Source organism: Bufo gargarizans, unplaced genomic scaffold, assembly GCF_014858855.1.
Source record: "Bufo gargarizans isolate SCDJY-AF-19 unplaced genomic scaffold, ASM1485885v1 fragScaff_scaffold_695_pilon, whole genome shotgun sequence".
Taxonomy (NCBI): domain Eukaryota; kingdom Metazoa; phylum Chordata; class Amphibia; order Anura; family Bufonidae; genus Bufo; species Bufo gargarizans.
In genome coordinates this window covers 332,325-357,261 of record NW_025334168.1, presented here as the reverse complement: position 1 = coordinate 357,261, position 24,937 = coordinate 332,325, and the positions used below count along the sequence as shown (strand labels likewise).

Here is a 24,937-nt window from a genome sequence, read left to right as displayed (position 1 = left end):
CTTTGGTTCCAACCACCGTGTCTTTGTGCGATGCAGAAAAGGTGAACGGATGGACTCTACATGCCTGGTTCCCACCGTGAAGCATGGAGGAGGAGGTGTGATGGTGTGGGGGTGCTTTGCTGGTGACACTGTTGGGGATTTATTCAAAATTGAAGGCATACTGAACCAGCATGGCTACCACAGCATCTTGCAGCGGCATGCTATTCCATCCGGTTTGCGTTTAGTTGGACCATCATTTATTTTTCAACAGCACAATGACCCCAAACACACCTCCAGGCTGTGTAAGGGCTATTTGACCATGAAGGAGAGTGATGGGGTGCTGTGCCAGATGACCTGGCCTCCACAGTTACCGGACCTGAACCCAATCGAGATGGTTTGGGGTGAGCTGGACCGCAGAGTGAAGGCAAAAGGGCCAACAAGTGCTAAGCATCTCTGGGAAATCCATCAAGACTGTTGGAAGACCATTTCAGGTGACTACCTCTTGAAGCTCATCAAGAGAATGCCAAAAGTGTGCAAAGCAGTAATCAAAGCAAAAGGTGGCTACTTTGAAGAACCTAGAATATGACATATTTTCAGTTGTTTCACACTTTTTTGTTATGTATACAATTCCACATGTGTTAATTCATAGTTTTGATGCCTTCAGTGTGAATCTACAATTTTCATAGTCATAAAAATAAAGAAAACTCTTTGAATGAGAAGGTGTGTCCAAACTTTTGGTCTGTACTGTATATAAGAGAATAGCAGAAGGACCCGGCTTCGAATGGGTAAATTTATCTATTTCATTTCATGTTTCTGTGTGTCGTAAAAAGATAAACGGTATCCCCCATAACAGTGACCTCTACAGTACCCGCCCCTTTAACAATGACCACGACAGTTCATGCCCCTTTAACAGTGACCTCCACAGTGCCCATCCCTTTAATAGTGCCTGCCTTTTTAACTGACTACCCCTTGAACAGTGGCCTCCACAGTGTCTGCCCCTTTAATAGTGATCTTTACATTGACCACCCCTTTAACAGTGACCTTCATAGTGGCTGCCCTTTTAACATTGACCTCCACAGTGCCCACCCCTTTAACAGTGACCACCCCTTTAACAGTGACCTTCACAGTGCCCGCCCCTTTAATAGTGACCCCCAGTTACCTGCACAATGCCCGCCCCTTTAACAGTGACCTCCACAGTGCCCGCCCTCTTTAACAGTTCAACTGTTCTTTTCCTGTATACAGCACTTCCTAGTAACATACACCTGTTTGTTACCAGCCAGCTCGGACTGGCCCACCGGGGAAATCCTCGGTGGGCCCCTACCTAGTTGAAGCCCTGCCCCTCATGTACATCTCTCTCACCAGGAGCAGCTCGAGAGACTGGACCAAACACTACTTTGTGGTTACAGGACCTGTGGTGATGTCACAGTCATGTGATCAGCCATATGTGTGGGAGGAGTAAGGGGAACACAGGCAGTGCTGGTGGAGAATACAGAGGTACTTTATGTATGGAAGGTGTGTATAAAGCAGGGTTATGTTAGTGTAACCAGTCTATTGTACAGTTTTCCGTGTGCAATGTGCACACAGTAGTTCTATCTGTGTAATGGACGTGTAGCAGAGCTGTGTATATAGTAAACTATCTGTGTAATGGACGTGTAGCAGAGCTGTATGTAATATGTATATAGTAGTGTCAGGTCTGTGCCTGGCAGCGTTGAGTGGGCGCAGTGCCTGGCAGCGTCGGGTGGGCGCAGTGCCTGGCAGCGTCGGGTCTTATGTTTAGTGTACGATTTTGGATAAATGTAAAATTGTCTATATTTATTTCTGCATGGGAGACTAGCAATGGTTTCCCTGCAGAAATATCAGCCTCATAATGTTATGTGGGCCTATGCATTATATATGTGAATTACCGTAAAATTTGTACTCCTCCTCGGCTAAAAATACTCCTCAAAATTGTTAATAGGAGTATTTTTACTCTTCTGGAAAAAATGTAGTGTGACCTCTGGTCTACATACAGTATTAATCAGCAGTGGCAGGCAGCCCCATCTGTCTGCTGGCAAGCGCTGCTGCCTGCCGCTTCAATAGGAAGAGCAGAGCTACACAGACATACAGAAGGTGGCGAGATGATCTTTATCATCTCGCCACTTAACTTGCCCTGCAGTGATGCTGGTGCTGCCATCTTTCAGTGGGCGGCAGGACCCACCTCTTGAGACATGTGGTGCGGTGCCTGTGCTTTCTTCTCACTCCCTGCGCTGCACGCACGCTGCGTCCTCACAGAGGGCTTTTACTCCTGAGTGTGCAGACGTGCTGGTGGTGCTGCTGTCCTCCCCCATGAAACAGAAGCTGCCTGTGACTCAGTGGTGGACATCACAGGCTGCCGCTAGTCCCCCAAGACAGTATAATATAGGTAAATCTATAGTTTCATCAAAATATAATTTCACATTTTACTGCATTCCCCTCTGGAAATTACAACTCCTAGCATGCCCTATGAGATGCAAACCTTCAGGACCTGCTGGGAGTTGTAGTTTTCCTGCAACGTGCTGTAGTTTTAAATCACAATTATGACTGCATGCTACAACAATTTTAATAAATATTGCTAAAAAGTCACACATTCCAACATATGGTATCAATATAGTACAGATCAGCCCCTCAAAAAATGAGTCCTCATACAGCTCCGTAGACGTAAGTGTAAAAAAATACAATATTTTTTGTTTCATTTTGTGCTTTAGTTTTTTTTTTGTATTTACCTTTAAGATACCTAGGTTTCAAGTAAAAAACAAAACCAAAAACGCAGCTTTCCCATAATAAAGTCATATACAATTATAAATAACAGAAAAAAGAAAAACAGACATATATGAAAAGGTATCGCTGCGTCTGCTCTATAAAAATATCACACAATCTATCCCCTCAGGTGAATGCCATAAAAAAACTAAATAAAAACAGTGCCAAAACAAAGTCTAATGCCAAGCAATCAAAAAAAATCGTATGTTCTCCGAAATGGTACCAATCAAACTGTCACCTCAACCTGCAAAAAACAAGCTCCTACAGACAATCGCCTAAAAATTAAAAAAAATATGGCTTTCAGAAAATGGTAACTGTGGCAATGTGAACATTGAGGTGTTGTTTCCCCAGGTTCCAGTCCGGGACTTAGGGCATGCTCATGTCCAGGGATCCTATTTATTACTGCTACTGGATCTTGGGTGTGTCTCACTCTGGAGAGTGTGCAGACAGAGGCCTGGTGAGGCTCTGTCAGTGTGGTCTCAGCTAGGCAAGGCTGAGGGGCCATGAGGTTATGCAATAGCCTGGACTTTGGGGGACTCAGCGACACCTGGGAACAAGCATTGAAAGGTCAATGTCGGGAGGACTGCTAGACCACAACCCCCTCCAAAGGTACTGCATTTGTTACAGCCTGAGGGCTGGTGGACTCCATGTCTGGGGTAAGCCATACCTGGTTCCGAGTTAGGCCTCATGCACACGACCGTTTTTTTTCATTTATGGTCTGCAAAAACGGGGTCCGTAGGTCCGTGACCGTTTTTTTCGTCCGTGGGTCTTCCTTGATTTTTGGAGGATCCACGGACATTAAAAAAAAAAGTCGTTTTTGTGTCCGCCTGGCTGTGCGGAGCCAAACGGATCCATCCTGAATTACAATGCAAGTCAATGGGGATGGATCCGTTTGATGTTGACACAATATGGTGCAATTGCAAACTGATCCGTCCCCCATTGACTTTCAATGTAAAGTCAGGAGTCCCTTTTATACCATCGAATCAGAGTTTTCTCCAATCCGATGGTATATTTTAACTTGAATTAAAAAATGGAGGGCACTCAAATGGCTGGGTATATATAGGGAGAGTCAATTACGTATATGGTATATAACCTGCTGTTTATTACATATAAAATTGCATCATTCAGTGAATCAATAAAATAATCTCACTCAGTATATCAATCGTGGTGTTATAATAGTCACAATAAAGGATGAGTATCAATATGTATATCCTTATATAGTTATAACAACGTACATTAAAAGAAGAGGAGACCTACTTATGCAGGTGATCAGTCTGCATGTAGGTCCTATATAAATGTGCACTATAAGATAAGATTCGTTTTAAAAGGGTTAAAACGTTTTTCCCTGGTGTAGGTCCACTTGTATCCTAAAGGAGCAGTCACCATAAAAGAAAGGAAGAAATGGTAACAGTCTTACCCCATAGAGCTCGGTCCCAGGGAGCTGCTGCAGGGGAGTACCTTTGTTGATGATGGTCCGATCCTGTGTAGCGTTGGTGCGCACGTGTTCCTCGGCGTCTTCTTCTGTTGCGGCTTCCTGAGTCTCTGCGGTGTTCCCCGCAATGCATACATTATATCCAACATTTTGGCAATTGGTACTGCCATATTGGAGAGAGCACCAATCCGTGTTTAGTTGTCAGTAGAGCCTCTGTAACCCTCTTTTAATATTTTAACTTGAAGCGTCCCCATCACCATGGGAATGCCTCTATGTTAGAATATACCATCGGATTTGAGTTAGATCGTGAAACTCAGATCCGACAGTATATTCTAACACAGAGGCGTTCCCATGGTGATGGGGACGCTTCAGGTTAGAATATACTCAAATAACTGTGTACATGACTGCTGCCTGGCAGCAGGGGGAAGACCCCCCCCCCCCCCCTGTATTTAGCAAATTGGTGGCCAGTGCGGCCGCCCCCCCCTCCCACCCCTGTAGTACTGTAGATTCATTGGCGGCCAGTGGGCTCCCTCCCCCTCTATCATTGGTGGCAGCGGAGAGTACCGATCGGAGTCCCAGTTTAATCGCTGGGGCTCCGATCGGTAACCATGGCAACCAGGACTACAGTAGCATCCTGGTTGCCATGGTTACCGATCGGAGCCCCAGCGATTAAACTGGGACTCAGATCGGTACTCTCCGCTGCCACCAATGATAGGGGGGGGGATCTTAATTAGGAGGGGGGGCCCACTGGCCACCAATGAATCTACAGTACTACAGGGGAGGGAGGGGGGGCCGGCTGCACTGGCCACCAATGAATCTACAGTACTTCAGGGGAGGGAGGGAGGGGGGGGCGGCCGCACTGGCCACCAATGTGTTAAATACAGGGGCAAGGGGCAGTCATGTACATAGTTCTTTTAGTATATTCTAACCTGAAGCGTCCCCATCACCATGGGAACGCCTCTGTGTTAGAATATACTGTCGGATCTGAGTTTTCACGATCTAACTAAAATCCGATGGTATATTCTAACATAGAGGTGTTTCCATGGTGATGGGGACGCTTCAAGTTAAAATATACCATCGGATTGGAGAAAACTCAGCTCTGAAAAAGCTTTTATGCAGACGGATGCAAGTAGCCTACGGATGCGGATGCCAATCTTGTGTGCATCCGTGTTTTTTCACGGACCCATTGACTTGAATGGGTCCGTGAACCGTTGTCCGTCAAAAAAAATAGGACAGGTCCTATTTTTTTTGACGGACAGGAAACACGGATCACGGATGCGGCTGCAAAACGGTGCAATTTCAGATTTTTCCACGGACCCATTGAAAGTCAATGGATCCGCGAAAAAAAAAAAAGGAAAACGGCACAACAGCCACGGATGCACACAACGGTCGTGTGCATGAGGCCTTAGGCCTCGTTCACACTTCAGTGTTTAGTCAGTGATTTCCATCAGTGATTTGTGAGCCAAAACCAGGTGCAACTCTAAACATAGAACAGGAGCAGATCTTTCCCTTCTACCTCATGTCTGTGGAGGCTCCACTTGTGGTTTTGGCTCACAAATCACTGATGGAAATCACTGACCAAACACTGCAGTGTGAAAGAGGCCTTAGGGTTACGATGTTTATTATGTTTAGTTAGAGCCCAGACGGGCAGGCTTTTGTTTTATGCCATGTTTTGTATGAAGAGTGTAAAATAAATTGCACTGTTTGGACCCGAAACCCAGTGGTTATGAAGATAATTCTGTGAGAATGACCCCCAAATAAGAGACGATCCCTTACATAACACAAAAAGATATTTTTTTTCAGTGCCCAAATTTATGCACCTGCCTAATTTTGTTTAAACAATTATAGCACACTTTCTGCAAATCCAATAAACTTCATTTCACTTCTCAAATATCACTGTGTGTGTCTCCTATATAATATATTTAACTGACATTTTTTATCGTAACAACCAACGATTTATACAGGAAAATCATGACAATTAACAAGGTTGCCCAAACTTTCGCATCCCACTGTATGTCTCTCAGACTAAAACATGAGTTTTTGGGTTTCAAAGATGCTGTTATTGAGTTCACACTTCCCTTATTTGATCAGTTATTTCTATCAGTTATTGTGAGCCAAAGCCAGTAGTCAAGCCTATTCAGAGATAAGGTGTAATGGAAAGATCTGCACCTGTTCTTTGTATTTGACCAGCACCTGGTTTTGGTTCACAATAACTGATGGAAATAACTGATTAAATAACGGAAGTGTGAACTCAGCCTTAGGCCTCATGCACACGACCGTTGTGTGCATCCGTGGCCGTTGTGCCGTTTTCCGTTTTTTTTTTCGCTGACCCATTGACTTTCAATGGGTCCGTGGAAAAATCGGAAAATGCACCGTTTTGCAGCCGAGGCCGTGATCCGTGTATCCTGTCCGTCAAAAAAATATGACCTGTCCTATTTTTTTGACGGACAACGGTTCACGGACCCATTCAAGTCAATGGGTCCGTGAAAGAACACGGATGCACACAAGATTGGTGTCCGTGATCCGTGGCCGTAGGTTGCTTTCATACAGACGGATCCGAAGATCCGTCTGCATAAAAGCTTTTTCTGATCTAAGTTTTCACTTCGTGAAAACTCATTTCCGACAGTATATTCTAACACAGAAGCGTTCCCATGGTGATGGGAACGCTTCTAGTTAGAATACACTGCAAACTTTGTACAAGACTGCCCCCTGCTGCCTGGCAGCACCCGATCTCTTACAGGGGGATATGATAGCACAATTAACCCCTTCAGGTGCGGCACCTAAAGGGGTTAATTGTACTATCATATTCCCCTGTAAGAGATCAGGGCTGCCAGGCAGCAGGGGGCAGACCCCCCCCCCCTCCCCAGTTTGAATATCGTTGGTGGCACAGTGTGCCCCCACCGTCGCCCCCCCTCCCTCCCTCTATTGTATTAAATCGTTGGTGGCACAGTGTGCCAACCACCATCGGCCCCCCTCCCTCCCTCTATTGTATTAAATCGTTGGTGGCACAGTGTGCCAACCACCATCGGCCCCCCTCCCTCCCTCTATTGTATTAAATCGTTGGTGGCACAGTGTGCCAACCACCATCGCCCCCCCCTCCCTCTATAGCAGTAACATTGGTGGCAGTGTGCGGTCTCAACAGTAGAAGATTCATACTTACCTGGGAGCTGCGATGTCTGTGTCCGGCCGGGAGCTCCTCCTACTGGTAAGTGACAGTTCTTTAGCAATGCGCCGCACAGACCTTTCACTTACCAGTAGGTGGAGCTCCCGGCCGGACACAGACATCGCAGCAGCAAGCAGGTAAGTATGAATCTTCTACTGTTGAGACCGCACACTGCCACCAATGTTACTGCTATAGAGGGGGGGGGGGGCGATGGTGGTTGGCACACTGTGCCACCAACGATTTAATACAATAGAGGGAGGGAGGGGGGCCGATGGTGGTTGGCACACTGTGCCACCAACGATTTAATACAATAGAGGGAGGGAGGGGGGCCGATGGTGGTTGGCACACTGTGCCACCAACGATTTAATACAATAGAGGGAGGGGGGCGATGGTGGGGGCACACTGTGCCACCAACGATATTCAAACTGGGGAGGGGGGGGCTGCTGCCTGGCAGCCCTGATCTCTTACAGGGGAATATGATAGTACAATTAACCCCTTTAGGTGCCGCACCTAAAGGGGTTAATTGTGCTATCATATCCCCCAGCAGGGGGCAGTCTTGTACAAAGTTTGTAGTGTATTCTAACCTGAAGCGTCCCCATCACCATGGGAACGCCTCTGTGTTAGAATATACTGTCGGATCTGAGGTTCACAAAGTAGCTCATATCCGACAGTATATTCTAACATAGAGGCGTTCCCATGGTGATGGGGACGCTTCAAGTTAAAATATACCATGGTATAAAAGAACTCCAGACTTTACATTGAAAGTCAACGGGGACGGATCCGTTTGAAATGGCACCATATTGTGTCAACATCAAACGGATCCGTCCCCATTGACTTGCATTGTAATTCAGGACGGATACGTTTGGCTCCGCACGGCCAGGCGGACACCAAAACGACTTTTTTTTCATGTCCGTGGATCCTCCAAAAATCAAGGAAGACCCACGGACAAAAAAACGGTCACGGATCACGGACCCCGTTTTTGCGGACCGTGAAAAAAAACTGTCGTGTGCATGAGGCCTTAGGCCGAATGCACACGGCCGTGTTCCATGGCCAAGAGCGGTCCGTGGTATGCCGGGCTGGATTCCTGTTCAGAGCAGGAGCGCACTGCGTCATTGGTTGCTATGACGCCGTGCGCTCCCTGCTGCCGCCGCACTACAGTAATACACTTGTAAAGTGTATTACTGTAGTGCAGCGGCGGCATGAAGTGCACGGCGTCATAGCAACCAATGACGCTGTGTGCTCCTGCTCTGGACAGGAATCCAGCCCGGCATACCACGGACCGCTCTCAGCCGTGGAACACAGCCGTGTGCATTCTGCCTTAATTATATAAAAAAAAACATGCATACTAGGTATCACCGCATCCGTAACAACCTTTTTTATAAATCCGTCATATTTTTGGAGTTTCTACTTTAGGGGTGCATCAGGGGGGCTTCAAATGGGACATGGGGTAAAAAACCAGTCCAGCAAAATCTACTTCCCAAAAACCATATGGCATTCCTTTCCCATGTGCAATGACGTGTGCCCGTACAGCAGATTATGACCACAAATGGGGTGTTTCTGTAAACTACAGAATCAGGGCCATAAATATTGAGTTTTGTTTGGCTGTTAACCCTTGCTTTGTAACTGGAAAAAATGGTTTAAAATGGAAAATCTGCCAAAAAAGTGAATTTTTGAAATGTTATCTCTATTTTCCATTAATTCTTGTGGAACACCTAAAGGATTAACAAAGTTTGTAAAATCAGTTTTGTATAGCCTGAGGGGTGTAGTTTGCAAAACAGGGTCACTTTTTGGAGTTTCTACTCTAGGGGTGCATCAGTGGTCTTCAAATGTGACATTGCAGCTTAAAATTATCCCAGTGAAATCTGCTTTCCAAAAACCATATGGCGTTCCTTTCCTTCTGTGCAATACCGTGTGCCCGTACAACTGTTTACAACCACATATAGGGTTTTTCTGTAAACTATAGAATCAGGGCAATAAATACTGAGGTTTTTTTTTTGTCTGTTAACCCTTACTTTGTTAGTGTAAATTTTTTTTTAATTAAAATAGAAAATCTGCCCAAAAAGTTAAATTCTGAAATTTCTACCCCATTTTCCATTAACTCTCGTGGAACACCTAACGTTTAACAAAGTTAGTATAATTATCAGTAAAATCATTGGGGTGTAGTTTCTAAAATGGGATCATTTTTGAGTGGTTTCTATTATGTAAGCCTCACAAAGTGATTTCAAACCTGAACTGGTTCTTAAAAAGTGGGTTTTAAACATTTTCTGAAAACTTTCAAGATTTGCTTCCAAACTTCTAAGCCTTCTAACGTCCCCAAAAAATAAAATGGCATTCACTAAATGATCCAGACATGAAGTAGACATATGGGGAATGTAAAGTAATAACTATTTTTGGAGGTATTACTATCTATTATAAAAATTATATTATAAATATTTGCAAATTTCTGGTAAATTTGGATTTTTTTATAAATAAAAATAAATTTATTTGACTCAATTTTACACTGTCATAAAGTACAATATGTGACGAGAAAACATGGCCTGGATAAGTAAAAGCGTTTTAAGTTATCACCACATAAAGTGACACTGGTCAGATTTGCAAAAAATGGCCTGGTCCAGGGGTTCTGCACTTTGTTTTAACTGATGATCTATCCTCTGGATAGATCATCAGCATCTGATCGCTGGTGGTCCGACACCCGGGACCCCCGGTGATCAGCTGTTTGAGAAGTGAACAGAGCTTAGCCCCGCCCACGCTAGTCGTGACGTCACTGGGCCAGCGGTAAACAGTGAGAAGGCCGCGGCGCTCCTGGAGCGCCGCAGCCTTCTCAAACAGCTGATCGGTGGGGGTCCCGGGTGTCAGACCACCACCGATCAAATACTGATGATCTATCCAGAGGATAGATCATCAGTTAAAACAAAGTGCAGAACCCCTTTAAGGGGAAAAATTGCAGGGTCCTGAAGAGGTTAAACTACAATTATTCCTGTTATTCTCTTAATTACATTACACAAGCTGATAAAATAAAATTACTAAGCTCAATGATGAGTATCCATCTTTGATGTCTAAAGATTATTGACTCAGAAATACATTGCTTGTAGTGTTCCACTGTCACTGTGTCAGATGGTAAATTGAATAGCAGTGCAATGTCTTGATTATGGAAATTCAGTCTAAGGCCTCATGCACACGACCGTTGTGTGCATCCGTGGCCGTTGTGCCGTTTTCCGTTTTTTTTTCGCGGACCCATTGACTTTCAATGGGTCCGTGGAAAAATCGGAAAATGCACCGTTTTGCAGCCGAGGCCGTGATCCGTGTATCCTGTCCGTCAAAAAAATATGACCTGTCCTATTTTTTTGACGGACAACGGTTCACGGACCCATTCAAGTCAATGGGTCCGTGAAAGAACACGGATGCACACAAGATTGGCATCCGTGTCCGTGATCCGTGGCCGTAGGTTGCTTTCATACAGACGGATCTGTTGAGACCGCACACTGCCACCAATGTTACTGCTATAGAGGGGGGGGGGGGGGGCGATGGTGGTTGGCACACTGTGCCACCAACGATTTAATACAATAGAGGGAGGGAGGGGGGGCCGATGGTGGTTGGCACACTGTGCCACCAACGATTTAATACAATAGAGGGAGGGAGGGGGGCCGATGGTGGTTGGCACACTGTGCCACCAACGATTTAATACAATAGAGGGAGGGAGGGAGGGGGGCCGATGGTGGTTGGCACACTGTGCCACCAACGATATTCAAACTGGGGAGGGGGGGGCTGCCCCCTGCTGCCTGGCAGCCCTGATCTCTTACAGGGGAATATGATAGTACAATTAACCCCTTTAGGTGCCGCACCTAAAGGGGTTAATTGTGCTATCATATCCCCCAGTAAGAGATCGGGTGCTGCCAGGCAGCAGGGGGCAGTCTTGTACAAAGTTTGCAGTGTATTCTAACCTGAAGCGTCCCCATCACCATGGGAACGCCTCTGTGTTAGAATATACTGTCGGATTTGAGGTTCACGAAGTAGCTCATATCCGACAGTATATTCTAACATAGAGGCGTTCCCATGGTGATGGGGACGCTTCAAGTTAAAATATACCATCGGATTGGAGAAAACTCCAATCCGATGGTATAAAAGAACTCCAGACTTTACATTGAAAGTCAATGGGGACGGATCCGTTTGAAATGGCACCATATTGTGTCAACATCAAACGGATCCGTCCCCATTGACTTGCATTGTAATTCAGGACGGATCCGTTTGGCTCCGCACGGCCAGGCGGACACCAAAACGAAAAAACGGTCACGGACCCCGTTTTTGCGGACCATGAAAAAAAACTGTCGTGTGCATGAGGCCTTAGGCTACTTTCACACCTCAGTATTTTTCTATAATCCGAATTTCGGTCCGTTTTTTGCGGATCTGTTGTTCCTGAAAATGTTTCCGTATGTCATCCGTTTTTTTTCGGATCCGCAAAAAACGGAAACATGTATACATTTCAATAATCAAATAAAGTTGTTTGGATTTCTTTGAAAAAAAAAAAATTTGCTATGTGTTTCCAGGAACGGATTCCGCAAAAAACGGAAGACATACGGAATGACATCCGAATGTCTTCTGTTTTTTGCGGAACCATTGACTTTGCATTGTACCAGGATCCAATTTTTCAGGAACATAATAGGACATGTTTTATATTTAAACGGACATGCGGAACGGAACAACGGAAACGGACAGCACACATTGTGCTGTCCGATTTTTTTTCCAGGACCCATTGAAAATGAATGGGTCCTGATCTGGTCCTGATCTGTTCTGCAAAAAACGGAACAGATCAGGAAAGAAAAAACGGACGTGTGAATGGACCCTAAAACACTCTACATTGCTGTTTCTAATGGGATCCCGAGCCAGGACCCCTCACCGCGTGCACCACATTGCACATAGCATACTAGGTGACTTGATTGGTGACTATGGATTTATCCACTAAGGGGCTTGGAGTGCTGCTTAGGCTACTTTCACACTTGAGGCAGAGTGATCCGGCCGGCAGTTCCGTCGCCGAAACTGCCTTCCGGATCCGGCAAAACGTATGCCAACTGATGGCATTTGTAAGACTAACCAGGATCCTGATCAGTTTTAAAAATGCCTGATCAGTCAGAAAAACGCTTTGAAATGCCGGATCCGTCTTTCTGGTGTCATCCATCAAAACCGATCCGGCATTTGTTTTTTTCACCTTTTTTTCGGTCTGCGCATGCACAGACTAGAAGGACAAATACGGCATTCTGGTATTTTGAATTCCGGATCTGACACTAATACAGTTCTATGGAAAAAAATGCCAGATCCGGCATTCAGGCAAGTCTTTCGTTTTTTTGCCCCGAGATAAAACCGTAGCATGCTGCGGTTTTATCTTTTGCCTGATCAGTCAAAATGACTGAACTGAGGACATCCTGATGCAAACTGAACGGATTGCTCTCCATTCAGAAAGCATGGGGATATGCCTGATCAGTTCTTTTCCGGTATAGAGCCCCTGTGACAGAACTCTATGCTGGAAAAGAATAACGCTAGTGTGAAAGTAGCCTTACCTTTCTTTTGTATCTATATTCAAATTTAAGCCATTGATGACCAGTTACTAAATCTCTACTTTCAGGAGCTATTTCCTGGGGCACTGCTACTCCAATGGATGTAATAAAGAGTCGTCTTCAAGCAGACAGTCTGTATAACAGAAAATACAGAGGAGTCAAAGACTGCATTAAGCAAAGTTACTCTAATGAAGGTATTCAGGTAAAGAATATTTACAGCTGATATAATTGCAGAGCATACACAGTATTATGTCACAGAACAGTTGTGGTCATTTATCAAACTAGGTCCTAGAGAAAAAAAACATGCTAATTAGTGGGATTCCAGTTAAAATAAAGGGGTTGTCTCACTTCAGCAAGTGGTATTTATCATGTAGAGAAAGTTAATACAAGCCACTTACTAATGTATTGTTATTGTCCATATTGCTTCCTATGCTGGCTGGATTCATTTTTCTATCACATTATACACTGCTTGTTTCCATGGTTACAGACCACCCTGCAATCTATCAGTGGTGGTCGTGCTTGCACACTATAGGTAAAAGCACTGGCCTTTGTGAGCTCCCATGGTCCTGGCCACCAGAGAGGCTGACACTTTTTCCTATAGTGTGCAACCACGGCCTCCACTGATGGATTGCAGGGTGGTCTGTAATCATGGAAACAATAAGTGCATAATGTGATGGGAAAAATTAATCTAACCAGCAAAGGAATATAGCAATATATTAGTAAGTGGCTTGTATTAACTTCCTCTACATGATAAATGCAACTTACTGAAGTGAGACAACCCCTTTAAGTTATCCTCTATTCACAGCATAGGGGATAACTATTAATTACCGCTAGGACCCTCACGATCATCAGAACAGGGGCAACATACCGACTGCAGCTCCCCTGAAATGAACGGAGTGGCCAGTCATACATGTGGGTGACCACTCTATTCATTTCTATGGGAATTCCAGAGATGGCCTAGCACTCTACGGGGGTCCCGTTCTCGTCTCTAATAGTCCGTTGTGGATAGGGGATGACTTCATGTATACAGAATTCCCCTTTAATTGGTGGATCACTAACAGAAGATAAAATTGTATTAATATTATTTGTGACTTTGTATTCAAGCACAGCATTGTAATGGTGCCCATATGCGCTGGCAACACAGGGAAATTCCTCCAGTTTTATGAGGCAGTCCTCAAGGCCCTGATCTTTTCGGGTGTTGTTCCCCATACTGGAAAGAAGGTTGTGTCACAGCAGGGGGATACGGAAGGACACCACCATTCGGTGTGACACGTGCCCCGGGCCTCTTTATTGAAGGTTGCTTCAGGGAGTACCACACTTCTAAGGAGTACTAAATTTATAATCCACTTCCCCAATTTTAATTCCATTTAGCCACTGACAATCAAAAAAAAATATATGGTTCTCAGACTTGAGACACTAAAACAAAAATATTTCAAAAAAATTATTTTGTAAAACTAAAAAAAGTAGACATATTCGGTATTTCCGCGTCTGTAAGAATCTGCTCTATAAAAATACCCCATGACCTAACCCCTCAGATGAAAACGGTCAAAAAATAAAATAAAAAAGGTATTTATTTTGTCACCTTACACCACAAAAAGTGTAATAGCAAGCGATCAAAAAGTCATATGCCCCCAAAATAGTGCCAATAAAACCATCCTCTCATCCCGCAAAAAATGAGCCCCTTCCTAAGATAATCAGCTAAAAACTAAAAATAAACTGACTCTTAGACTATGGAGATATCAAATTTTTTTTTTTTTTTTTATAAAAGGATAAAACCTAAATAAATTTAAAAAAGTTGACATATTAGGTATCGCCTCGTCCGTAAGAATCTGCTCTATAAAAATACCCCATGACACCCTCTATAGAAAAAGAATCACAAAGTATGGAAAAAAAAAATCAAAGACTACGTTGCAATATTAAATTGCTGCCACCACACACACTAGTCCTTAAAAGGACTTATTGGTCTTTGAAATTTTTAAAATTGAATAAATTGCAATCACAAACTCCCTACACTATCTGTCCCTTCCTAAGCACAGCTCTCCTTGACTCGCAATGAGCCGAATCTGCATCATTGGGTGCTATATAGCCGGTATTCGGCCGAGCATGCTCGCTCAACGCTATTTAGAATATATATGTAATAATTTACCTGACATTATACATATACTATGTTCCATTCAATCCTGTTTTTGTTTAGCGATATACAAGTGAAACTCTAAAAATTGTAATATCGTGCAAAAGTCCATTTATTTCAGTAATGCAAATTAAAAGAAATTGCATCAATGCAGCTTAAAATTAGAATTTTGTGAAAAGGTTCAATATTCTAGGCTCAAAGTGTCACACTCTAGTCAGCTAATTAGTCCATTCCCCCTGAGCAAAGGGGACCTCAAAATTGTGACTTTGGGGTTTCATAAGCTATAAGCCATAATCATCCAAATCATAACAAACGCTTGAAATATCTTGCTTTGCATGTAATGAGTCTATCTCATATGTTAGTTTCACCTTTTAAAGGGCTTCTGTCACCCCCCTAAAGCCATTTTTCATTTTTGGGCGACTTAAAATCCTTATACTGCGATTTATCAATATATAGTACTCTTACCCTTTTTCATTCAGTAGTTTCTTCAAAAAACGCACTTTTATAATATGTAAGTTACCTCTCTACCAGCAAGTAGGGCGGCAACTTGCTGGTAGCAGCCGCATCCTCCTTTCAAATAAACGCCCCCTCCTCCTGTTGATTGACAGGGCCAGCGACCGCTCTTGTCTTCTGGCTGGCCCTGTCTGCATTCTAAATCTCACGCCTGCGCCATACCGGTCTTCAGTTGGCGCGGGCGCACTGAGAGGAGGACGCTTGCTCGGCCACTCCTTCCTCAATGTGCCTGCGCCGATGACGTCACATCTACACCCGACTCAGGCGCACTGAGGAAGAAGTGGCCAAGCAAGCGTCCTCCTTTCAGAGCGCTTGCGCCGACTGAAGACCGGTACGGCGCAGGCGCGAGATTTAGAACGCAGACAGGGCCAACCAGAGGACGAGAGCGGAACCTACAGGAAGCGTTTAGAGGCTGTATTTCTGCAAAAGGAGGATCTACTAAATATTGATTTCATTTCTTTTTTGTGTTGCCCAAATTTATGCACCTGCCTAATTGTGTTTAAACAATTATAGCACACTTTCTGTAAAGCCAATAAACTTCATTTCACTTCTCAAATATCACTGTGCGTGTCTCCTATATGATATCTTTAACCGACATTTTTTATCGTAACATCCAATGACTTATACAGGAAAATCATGACTATGAACAAGGTTGCCCAAACTTTCGCATCCCACTGTATATTATCAGTAGTTTGGGGATGTGAATAGGAGATCAAAATTTTGTAGGCGAGTTGGAGCAGGTACTGCTTAAAGGGGGGAGAGTTGATTTAAACACTAGCGGAAGTGAAGATGTATATTCAAGACATTCAAACAATTGCTGCAGATTTGCAGGGTTTCAGAAAACTGTGAATGCACTGAATGATTCACATAGTCGTAATAATGTGTCCCAAGCTATGGTTTGTGGTATGATAGGGAACCTGTTCAGTAAAACACCTAAGTCTAGGACTTCAAGACATAAAGTGAGGAGAGTGCCACAGAATAATGGACTCTAGACTTGTACTCCGTATGTTAAAGGAAAACGCACTGTTGATATTCCGTATGGACTATGCCACCACCCCCTGTTTACAAAGAAAGGCCAAGTGTGGAAGTCAATATACTCCAACTGCTGTGAGATGAGACCAGGCATGGTTCCTGTACAACAGGAGAGCTGGAATATGTGGATGGCTGTGCTGCATCGCATGCTGGAAGCTGTCTAATCCAACTGCAAACTCTGAATGGAAGTCAATAATTCATGGACATGGTCTCAAAGTCTGTGCAGTAAGGGTGGCCTTCTTCACATGGCAATGACAAGTACAGTGCCAGGCGCCTCTCACAGGGTGATGTGTGAATCTGACACATGGACTAGTGATAATCGGAAGAGAAGACATACGAGCTAACATCAAATTAAACCAAATTTCTATAAACATTGTTCAGAGGGACTTGGGTGACTGGAAAGCAATGGTTTTCCCAATGTTTAAGAAAATACCCCCACTTAAAATTGAATTGGACACTATTTAAGAGGGATGATAGGAGAGTTATAGAATTAGAGAAATTGGTCAAAGAAATTATGGCCAATGCTAAAAAGATAACTGAAGATGCTCTGGTGGAGCATTCCATATAATACTCACTCTTTTCTATGAATCATGTTTACAATATTCATACTTATGTTAATATGTGTTTTGAGCAGTGGCATGCTTAGGGTGTTCGGCATCTGGGGCGGACCCTTTCTTTGGACCCCTCCCCCTATACTTTAAAAAAAAGGTACCCCCTCACAGTAGTATTGCCCTCATTGTACAACCTTTACATTAGTTTTGTAAAGATGTGTGCCCCCTCACAGTAGTTATGCCCTCGCTGTGCCTGTTTCACAGTTGTAATGCCCTCTTAGTGCTCCCTTAACAGTAATAATCCCCATTGTGCCACCTTCACAGTAATAATGCCCATTGTGCCCCCTTCACAGTAATAATGACCATTGTGCCCGCTTAAAAGTAGTTATGCCCACTGTGCTAGTAATGCCTTCTGTGCCTCCTCCATAGTAGTAATGACCTTTGTGCCTCCTCCATAGTAATAAAGCCCTCTGTGCCCCCTCTGTTTTAAAAAACAAACACAAAAACACAGTAACTACTTGCCTTGTCCTGCTCCTGAAGCTCACATTCCTCTCTTCTCTGCAGGCACAGATCGCTCTGCAGCACTGTGTGGGCGGAGCTTCTGCAGATTTCCGGCTGCAGGCTCCGCCCATACAGGCTGGCAGTGCGTTCTGTGCCTGCAGGCTGAATGGTGGAGCGGGGAGAAGTCTTCCTGCTTCACCATTCTATGCATCGCCAGCTTGAAGGAGGGAAGGAGCACTGAGAGCTGAGCGGTGAGTGACAGGACCGCAGCCCCCAGCGCTCCAGCAATGGGCGCTTACATCTGTATTGATGGAAGCGCTCATTGCTTCTGACACACCCCTGAGAGCCTTCACCTGGGGCGGACCGCCCCTCCCCTCAAATATGATGGAAAAATAAATCAGGCAAGCAAAGTAGGCAATATGGACAATCGCAATGCATTGGTAAGTGTCTTGTATTAACTTTGTCTTTGTCTTTATCTCCAACGTTCATAGAAGAAAAAATGTCTACCCTCCAGTTGCCTCAAATTAATAAAACATATAACTACCGTACTTAAAATGACTTAAAACATCCAGTGGATCTGCATATGACTCTAAGGCTGGTTTCACATGAGCGAGTTCAGTGCGTTGAACTCGCAGCGTGTGTCTGTGAGAGATCCCGTCCTGACCTAAGTAGCACTGATAGGATCACATAGCATTATATTGATGCTATGTAACCCTTAGGGCTGTTTCACACGAGCGAGTCCATTGCGGGAATCGCGCTCCGTGTGTGAGTGTGATCCTCTGCTCCGGACTTGCAGGAGCGCACAGCATTATCATGATTTATAATGCTATGTGCCTCTGCTTGACCTTATTTCTACAGAATCATACTGACAGCTTTATGTCACTATGATTCTGTGGAAAAAAAGGCCACGCAGAGACACATAGCATTATAAATCCTGATAATGCCGTGCGCTCCTGCAAGTCCAGAGCAGAGGATCACACTCACACACGGAGCGTGAAACAGCCCTTAGGCCTCTATCACACGGGCGCCACGTTTTGGCTCCGGATGCGTCCCGGGTGCATTGCGGAAAACCTGTGAGAGTAGGTGCGCAATTGCAGTCAGTCTGTGATTGCGTTCCGTTGTTCAGTTTTTATTACACGGGTGCAATGTGGTACCCAGACCCGAACTTCTTCACAGAAGAATTGTATTTGTATTATTGTAAGAAGGAAAAATAATAGCATTCTGAATACAGAATGCTAAGTAAAATAGGGCTGGAAGGGTTAAAAAAATAAAAATTAACTCCCCTTAATCCACTTGTTCGCGCAGCTGGCATCTCTTCTGTCTTCATCTGTGAGGAAAAGGACCTGTGATGACGTCACTGAGCTCATCACATGGTCCATCACATGATCTTTTACCATGGTGGTGAATCATGTGATGGACCATGTGATGAGCGCAGTGACGTCATCACAGGTCCTTTTCCTCACAGATGAAGACAGAAGAGATGCCGGCTGTGCGACCAAGTGGATTAAGGGGAGTTAAAAAAAAATAATTAACCCCTCCAGCACTATTTTACTTAGCATTCTGTATTCAGAATGCTATTATTTTCCCTTATAACCATGTTATAAGGGAAAATAATAATGATCGGGTCCCCATCCCGATCACCTCCTAGCAACCGCGTGTGAAAATTGCACCGCATCCGCACTTGCTTGCTGATGCTTGCGATTTTCACGCAGCCCTATTCATTTCTATGGGGCCTGCGTTACGTGAAAAACGCACAAAGAGTAGCATGCTGCGATTTTCACACAAAGCACAAGTCATGCGTGAAAATCATCGCTCATGTGCACAGCCCCATAGAAATGAATGGGTTTGGATTCAGTGCGGGTGCAATGCGTTCAACTCACGCATTGCACCCGCGTGGAAATCTCGCCCGTCTGAAAGGAGCCTTAGAGTTCTGGAATGTATTGTATAACACTGACAGCATTATGTCAGTGTTATCCAATACATTCCAGAACTGTAAGGGTTACATAGCATCATAAATCAATATAATGCAATGCAACCCCGTGAGTGCTGCATACTCAATTCATGCTGCGAATTCAACGCATTAAACTTGCTCGTGTGAAACCAGCCTAAAAGGACGTTTCTGAATGTCCCTGCTGAGTCTACCCTTTAAGGCTATCCACCAGTGCTGTGTTTGCCACTATGGGCTTTGTTTTCTAACTAGAAACCTTTAACTATTTGTGCTCCACACAACTCTACCTCCAACTGTTTTCACATTTTCACATGTCGGAAAAAGTATGTACAATACACCTGCGCATATTATACATACTGGAAAATCATGTGCCACAAAATCTTTTCCTGTTAAACTCTGAGTGATTTACATAAGAAGTCCATGCACTCTCTACCATGTAAGACGTGTTAAGAATGTACATCACAAGTTTCTTATCAGATGTAAGTTAAGGGTACTGTTTCAGGCTCATTTACTGACTAATAATGTGCCTGTTCCTAAAGAAAAGGTTTATTGAAAATGTTAAATTAAAAAGACTTCATAAAAAAAAAATCAATCAGAAATATAGTTAAAAATCTTTCTCATCATGTCTCCATAGATGTCTGATTCTGAATGATTCATTTTTAGGAAATTGCATAATTTCTTTACAATCATTTTAGACTTATTTTTTTAGATCTTTTTGGCTTCATGGTAGTGATTGCATCAGCGTACATTATGTTGCATTGAGTTTTTTTATTTTATTCTGTGTACAGCAAAAAAGTTACTGCATTAAAAATGTTTTTATTATAACAGATTAGCAAAATTGTTGCTAATAGTAACAAAGCCCACTATAGTTGCCCCAGTACTTATAATGCCCCCTGTAATAGCCCCTGTATTTATAAAGCCCCACAACAGTGTCTCCTGTATTATAATGCCCCCTGTAGTGCCACTACATATAATTCACCCCCTGTAGTGCCCAAATGTATAATGCCACCTGTCTTATAGTGCCCCCTGTAGTGCCCATAAGTATAGTGTTCTCATGCCCCCTGTAGTATAACGCCCCCTCTGTATTGATAGTGTATATATTAGCCCACTCTCTAGTATAGTGAGTGTCCCCATCTGTAGTATATAGAATATCCCCCTCTGATGAATGCCCCCTTCTGTAGTTCATAGAATGGCCCCCTCAGTAGCATGGTCTCAATCTGTAGAATAACTCCCCTCTGTAGAATGTAGTACACAGAATGGTCCCTCCTCTGTCTTCTGGCTTCCATGCCCTGCCATAAACTGCCATCTCCCTTGTGAGCAGCTAGGCAGGTTGCCCGGGCCCCCCAAGTTACTGTCCCAATAGCGACTGCCTGGTCTTCCTCTATTGGCGATATGCCACTGGATTTCGGCCTTAAATATCTTCTGGGGATCAGCCTGAGGGCCGCATGCCAATCTTTCCCCCACCCCAACCCCCCACTGGTGAAAGTTGAAAAAAAGGCACGGTCCAACCTGTACATCTACTCTGAAGTTCCTGAGGAATCAAAAAACCTTATGAGGTGGTCACTAATGACCCTATACTAGGGCATTTATTTCCTATCTTCTGAACTGACAATCAGAATAACTCACTGGATCAACATCTCTGAAAAACTGCCCAGAACTTAACGTATCATAAAAATAGTATATGATAATACTACAAATTTCAGAAAGCCATCCAGCACCCCTCTTGAACTTGCACAACCATCACAGCATCTTGTGGCAGAGAGTTTTGTAGCCTCACTAAAGGAGTTGTACAAGGTTAAAAATAAAAATCCAGTTCAGCCCAATTCACTTTAACCTTCTGCCGTCACACTAACGCCGAAAGGCGTCAATGCTGCGGCGTTGCCAGGTCACACTAACGCCGATTGGCGTCATCTCGCGTGAGCCGAGATTTCCTGTGAACGCGCGCACACAGGCGCGCGCGCTCACAGGAACGGAAGGTAAGCGAGTGGATCTCCAGCCTGCCAGCGGCGATCGCTCGCTGGCAGGCTGGAGATCCGAATTTTTTAACCCCTAACAGGTATATTAGACGCTGTTTTCATAACAGCGTCTAATATACCTCCTACCTGGTCCTCTGGTGGTCCCTTTTGTTAGGATCGACCACCAGAGGACTTATTAACTTATTCACTTATTAACCCCTTATAAACCCCTGATCACCCCATATAAACTCCCTGATCACCCCCCTGTCATTGATCACCGCCCTGTCATTGATCACCCCCCCTGTCAGGCTCCGTTCAGACGTCCGTATGATTTTTACGGATCCACGGATACATGGATCGGATCCGCAAAAAGCATACGGACGTCTGAATGGAGCCTTACAGGGGGGTGATCAATGACAGGCGGGTGATCACCCATATACACTCCCTGATCACCCCCTGTCATTGATCACTTCCCTGTAAGGCTCCATTCAGACGTCCGCATGATTTTTACGGATCCATGGATACATGGATCGGATCCGCAAAACACATGCGGACGTCTGAATGGAGCCTTACAGGGGGTGATCAATGACAGGCGGGTGATCACCCATATACACTCCCTGATCACCCCCCTGTCATTGATAACCCCCCTGTAAGGCTCCATTCAGACGTCCGCATGCGTTTTGTGGATCCGATCCATGGATCCGTAAAAAATCATGCGGATGTCTGAATGGAGCCTTACAGGGGGGGTGATCAGTGACAGGGGGGTGATTACCCTGATCACCCCCTGTCATTGATAACCCCCCTGTAAGGCTCCATTCAGACGTCAGCATGCGTTTTGTGGATCCGATCCATGTATCCATGGATCCGTAAAAAATCATGCGGATGTCTGAATGGAGCCTTACAGGGGGGGTGATCAGTGACAGGGGGGTGATCACCCTGATTACCCTGATCACCCCCTGTCATTGATAACCCCCCTGTAAGGCTCCATTCAGACGTCAGCATGCGTTTTGTGCATCCGATCCATGGATCCGTAAAAAATCATGCGGATGTCTGAATGGAGCCTTACAGGGGGGTGATCAATGACAGGGGGGTGATCAATGACAGGCGGGTGATCACCCATATACACTCCCTGATCACCCCCTGTCATTGATCACCCCCCCTGTAAGGCTCCATTCAGACATCCGCATGATTTTTTACGGATACATGGATCGGATCCACAAAACACATGCGGATGTCTGAATGGAGCCTTACAGGGGGGGTGATCAGTGACAGGGGGGTGATCACCCTGATTACCCTGATCACCCCCTGTCATTGATAACCCCCCTGTAAGGCTCCATTCAGACGTCCGCATGCGTTTTGTGGATCCGATCCATGGATCCGTAAAAAATCATGCGGATGTCTGAATGGAGCCTTACAGGGGGGGTGATCAGTGACAGGGGGGTGATTACCCTGATCACCCCCTGTCATTGATAACCCCCCTGTAAGGCTCCATTCAGACGTCCGCATGCGTTTTGTGGATCCGATCCATGTATCCATGGATCCGTAAAAAATCATGCGGATGTCTGAATGGAGCCTTACAGGGGGGGTGATCAGTGACAGGGGGGTGATCACCCTGATTACCCTGATCACCCCCTGTCATTGATAACCCCCCTGTAAGGCTCCATTCAGACGTCAGCATGCGTTTTGTGCATCCGATCCATGGATCCGTAAAAAATCATGCGGATGTCTGAATGGAGCCTTACAGGGGAGTGATCAATGACAGGGGGGTGATCAATGACAGGCGGGTGATCACCCATATACACTCCCTGATCACCCCCTGTCATTGATCACCCCCCCTGTAAGGCTCCATTCAGACATCCGCATGATTTTTTACGGATACATGGATCGGATCCACAAAACACATGCGGATGTCTGAATGGAGCCTTACAGGGGGGGTGATCAGTGACAGGGGGGTGATCACCCTGATTACCCTGATCACCCCCTGTCATTGATAACCCCCCTGTAAGGCTCCATTCAGACGTCCGCATGCGTTTTGTGGATCCGATCCATGTATCCATGGATCCGTAAAAAATCATGCGGATGTCTGAATGGAGCCTTACAGGGGGGGTGATCAGTGACAGGGGGGTGATCACCCTGATTACCCTGATCACCCCCTGTCATTGATAACCCCCCTGTAAGGCTCCATTCAGACGTCCGCATGCGTTCTGTGGATCCGATCCATGGATCCGTAAAAAATCATGCGGATGTCTGAATGGAGCCTTACAGGGGGGGTGATCAGTGACAGGGGGGTGATTACCCTGATCACCCCCTGTCATTGATAACCCCCCTGTAAGGCTCCATTCAGACGTCCGCATGCGTTCTGTGGATCCGATCCATGGATCCGTAAAAAATCATGCGGATGTCTGAATGGAGCTTTACAGGGGGGGTGATCAGTGACAGGGGGGTGATCACCCTGATTACCCTGATCACCCCCTGTCATTGATAACCCCCCTGTAAGGCTCCATTCAGACGTCCGCATGCGTTCTGTGGATCCGATACATGTATCCATGGATCCGTAAAAAATCATGCGGATGTCTGAATGGAGCCTTACAGGGGGGGTGATCAGTGACAGGGGGGTGATCAGGGAGTCTATATGGGTGATCACCCCCCTGTCATTGATCACCCCCCTGTCATTGATCACCCCCCCCCCCCCCTGGTAAGGCTCCATTCAGACATTTTTTTTGGCACAAGTTAGCGGAAATTTTTTGTTTGTTTTTGTTTTTTCTTACAAAGTCTCATATTCCACTAACTTGTGTCAAAAAATAAAATCTCAAAAGGAAAAAACAAAAAAAAATCAATATCCGCTAACTTATGCAAAAAAAATAAAAAATTCTAGGAACTCGCCAGGCCCCTCATTGAATACCTTGGTGTGTCTTCTTTCCAAAGTGGGGTCACATGTGGGGTATTTATACTGCCCTGGCTTTTTAGGGGCCCGAAAGTGTGAGAAGAAGTCTGGGATCCAAATGTCTAAAAATGCCCTCCTAAAAGGAATTTGGGCCCCTTTGCGCATCTAGGCTGCAAAAAAGTGTCACACATGTGGTATCGCCGTACTCAGGAGAAGTTGGGGAATGTGTTTTGGGGTGTCATTTTACATATACCCATGCTGGGTGAGAAAAATATCTTGGTCAAATGCCAACTTTGTATAAAAAAATGGGAAAAGTTGTCTTTTGCCAAGATATTTCTCTCACCCAGCATGGGTATATGTAAAATGACACCCCAAAACACATTCCCCAACTTCTCCTGAGTACGGCGATACCACATGTGTGACACTTTTTTGCTGCCAAGGTGGGCAAAGGGGCACATATTGCAAAGTGCACCTTTCGGATTTCACCGGCCATTTTTTTTACAGATTTTGATTGCAAGGTACTT

General features: G+C 44.9%; 1 protein-coding gene across 3 annotated transcripts in view; it reads left to right on the top strand.

The window, feature by feature from the left end:
* Positions 1-1,176: 1,176 nt before the first annotated feature.
* LOC122922766 (solute carrier family 25 member 48-like) overlaps positions 1,177-24,937 on the top strand; it is a 29,027-nt gene continuing 5,266 nt past the window's right edge. Inside the window, exons 1-2 of one of the 3 annotated variants that reach the window (XR_006387189.1) lie at positions 1,177-1,491; positions 12,967-13,100. Coding sequence is in view for 2 of the 3 variants with exons in the window: in XM_044273487.1 (XP_044129422.1) it covers positions 2,137-2,380; positions 12,967-13,100 (378 nt within the window). In the remaining variant the exon portion in view is untranslated. Of the gene's footprint in view, positions 1,492-1,983; positions 2,381-12,966; positions 13,101-24,937 lie in introns of those variants that run through there. The other 2 variants (XM_044273488.1, XM_044273487.1) reach the window with 2 other exon arrangements.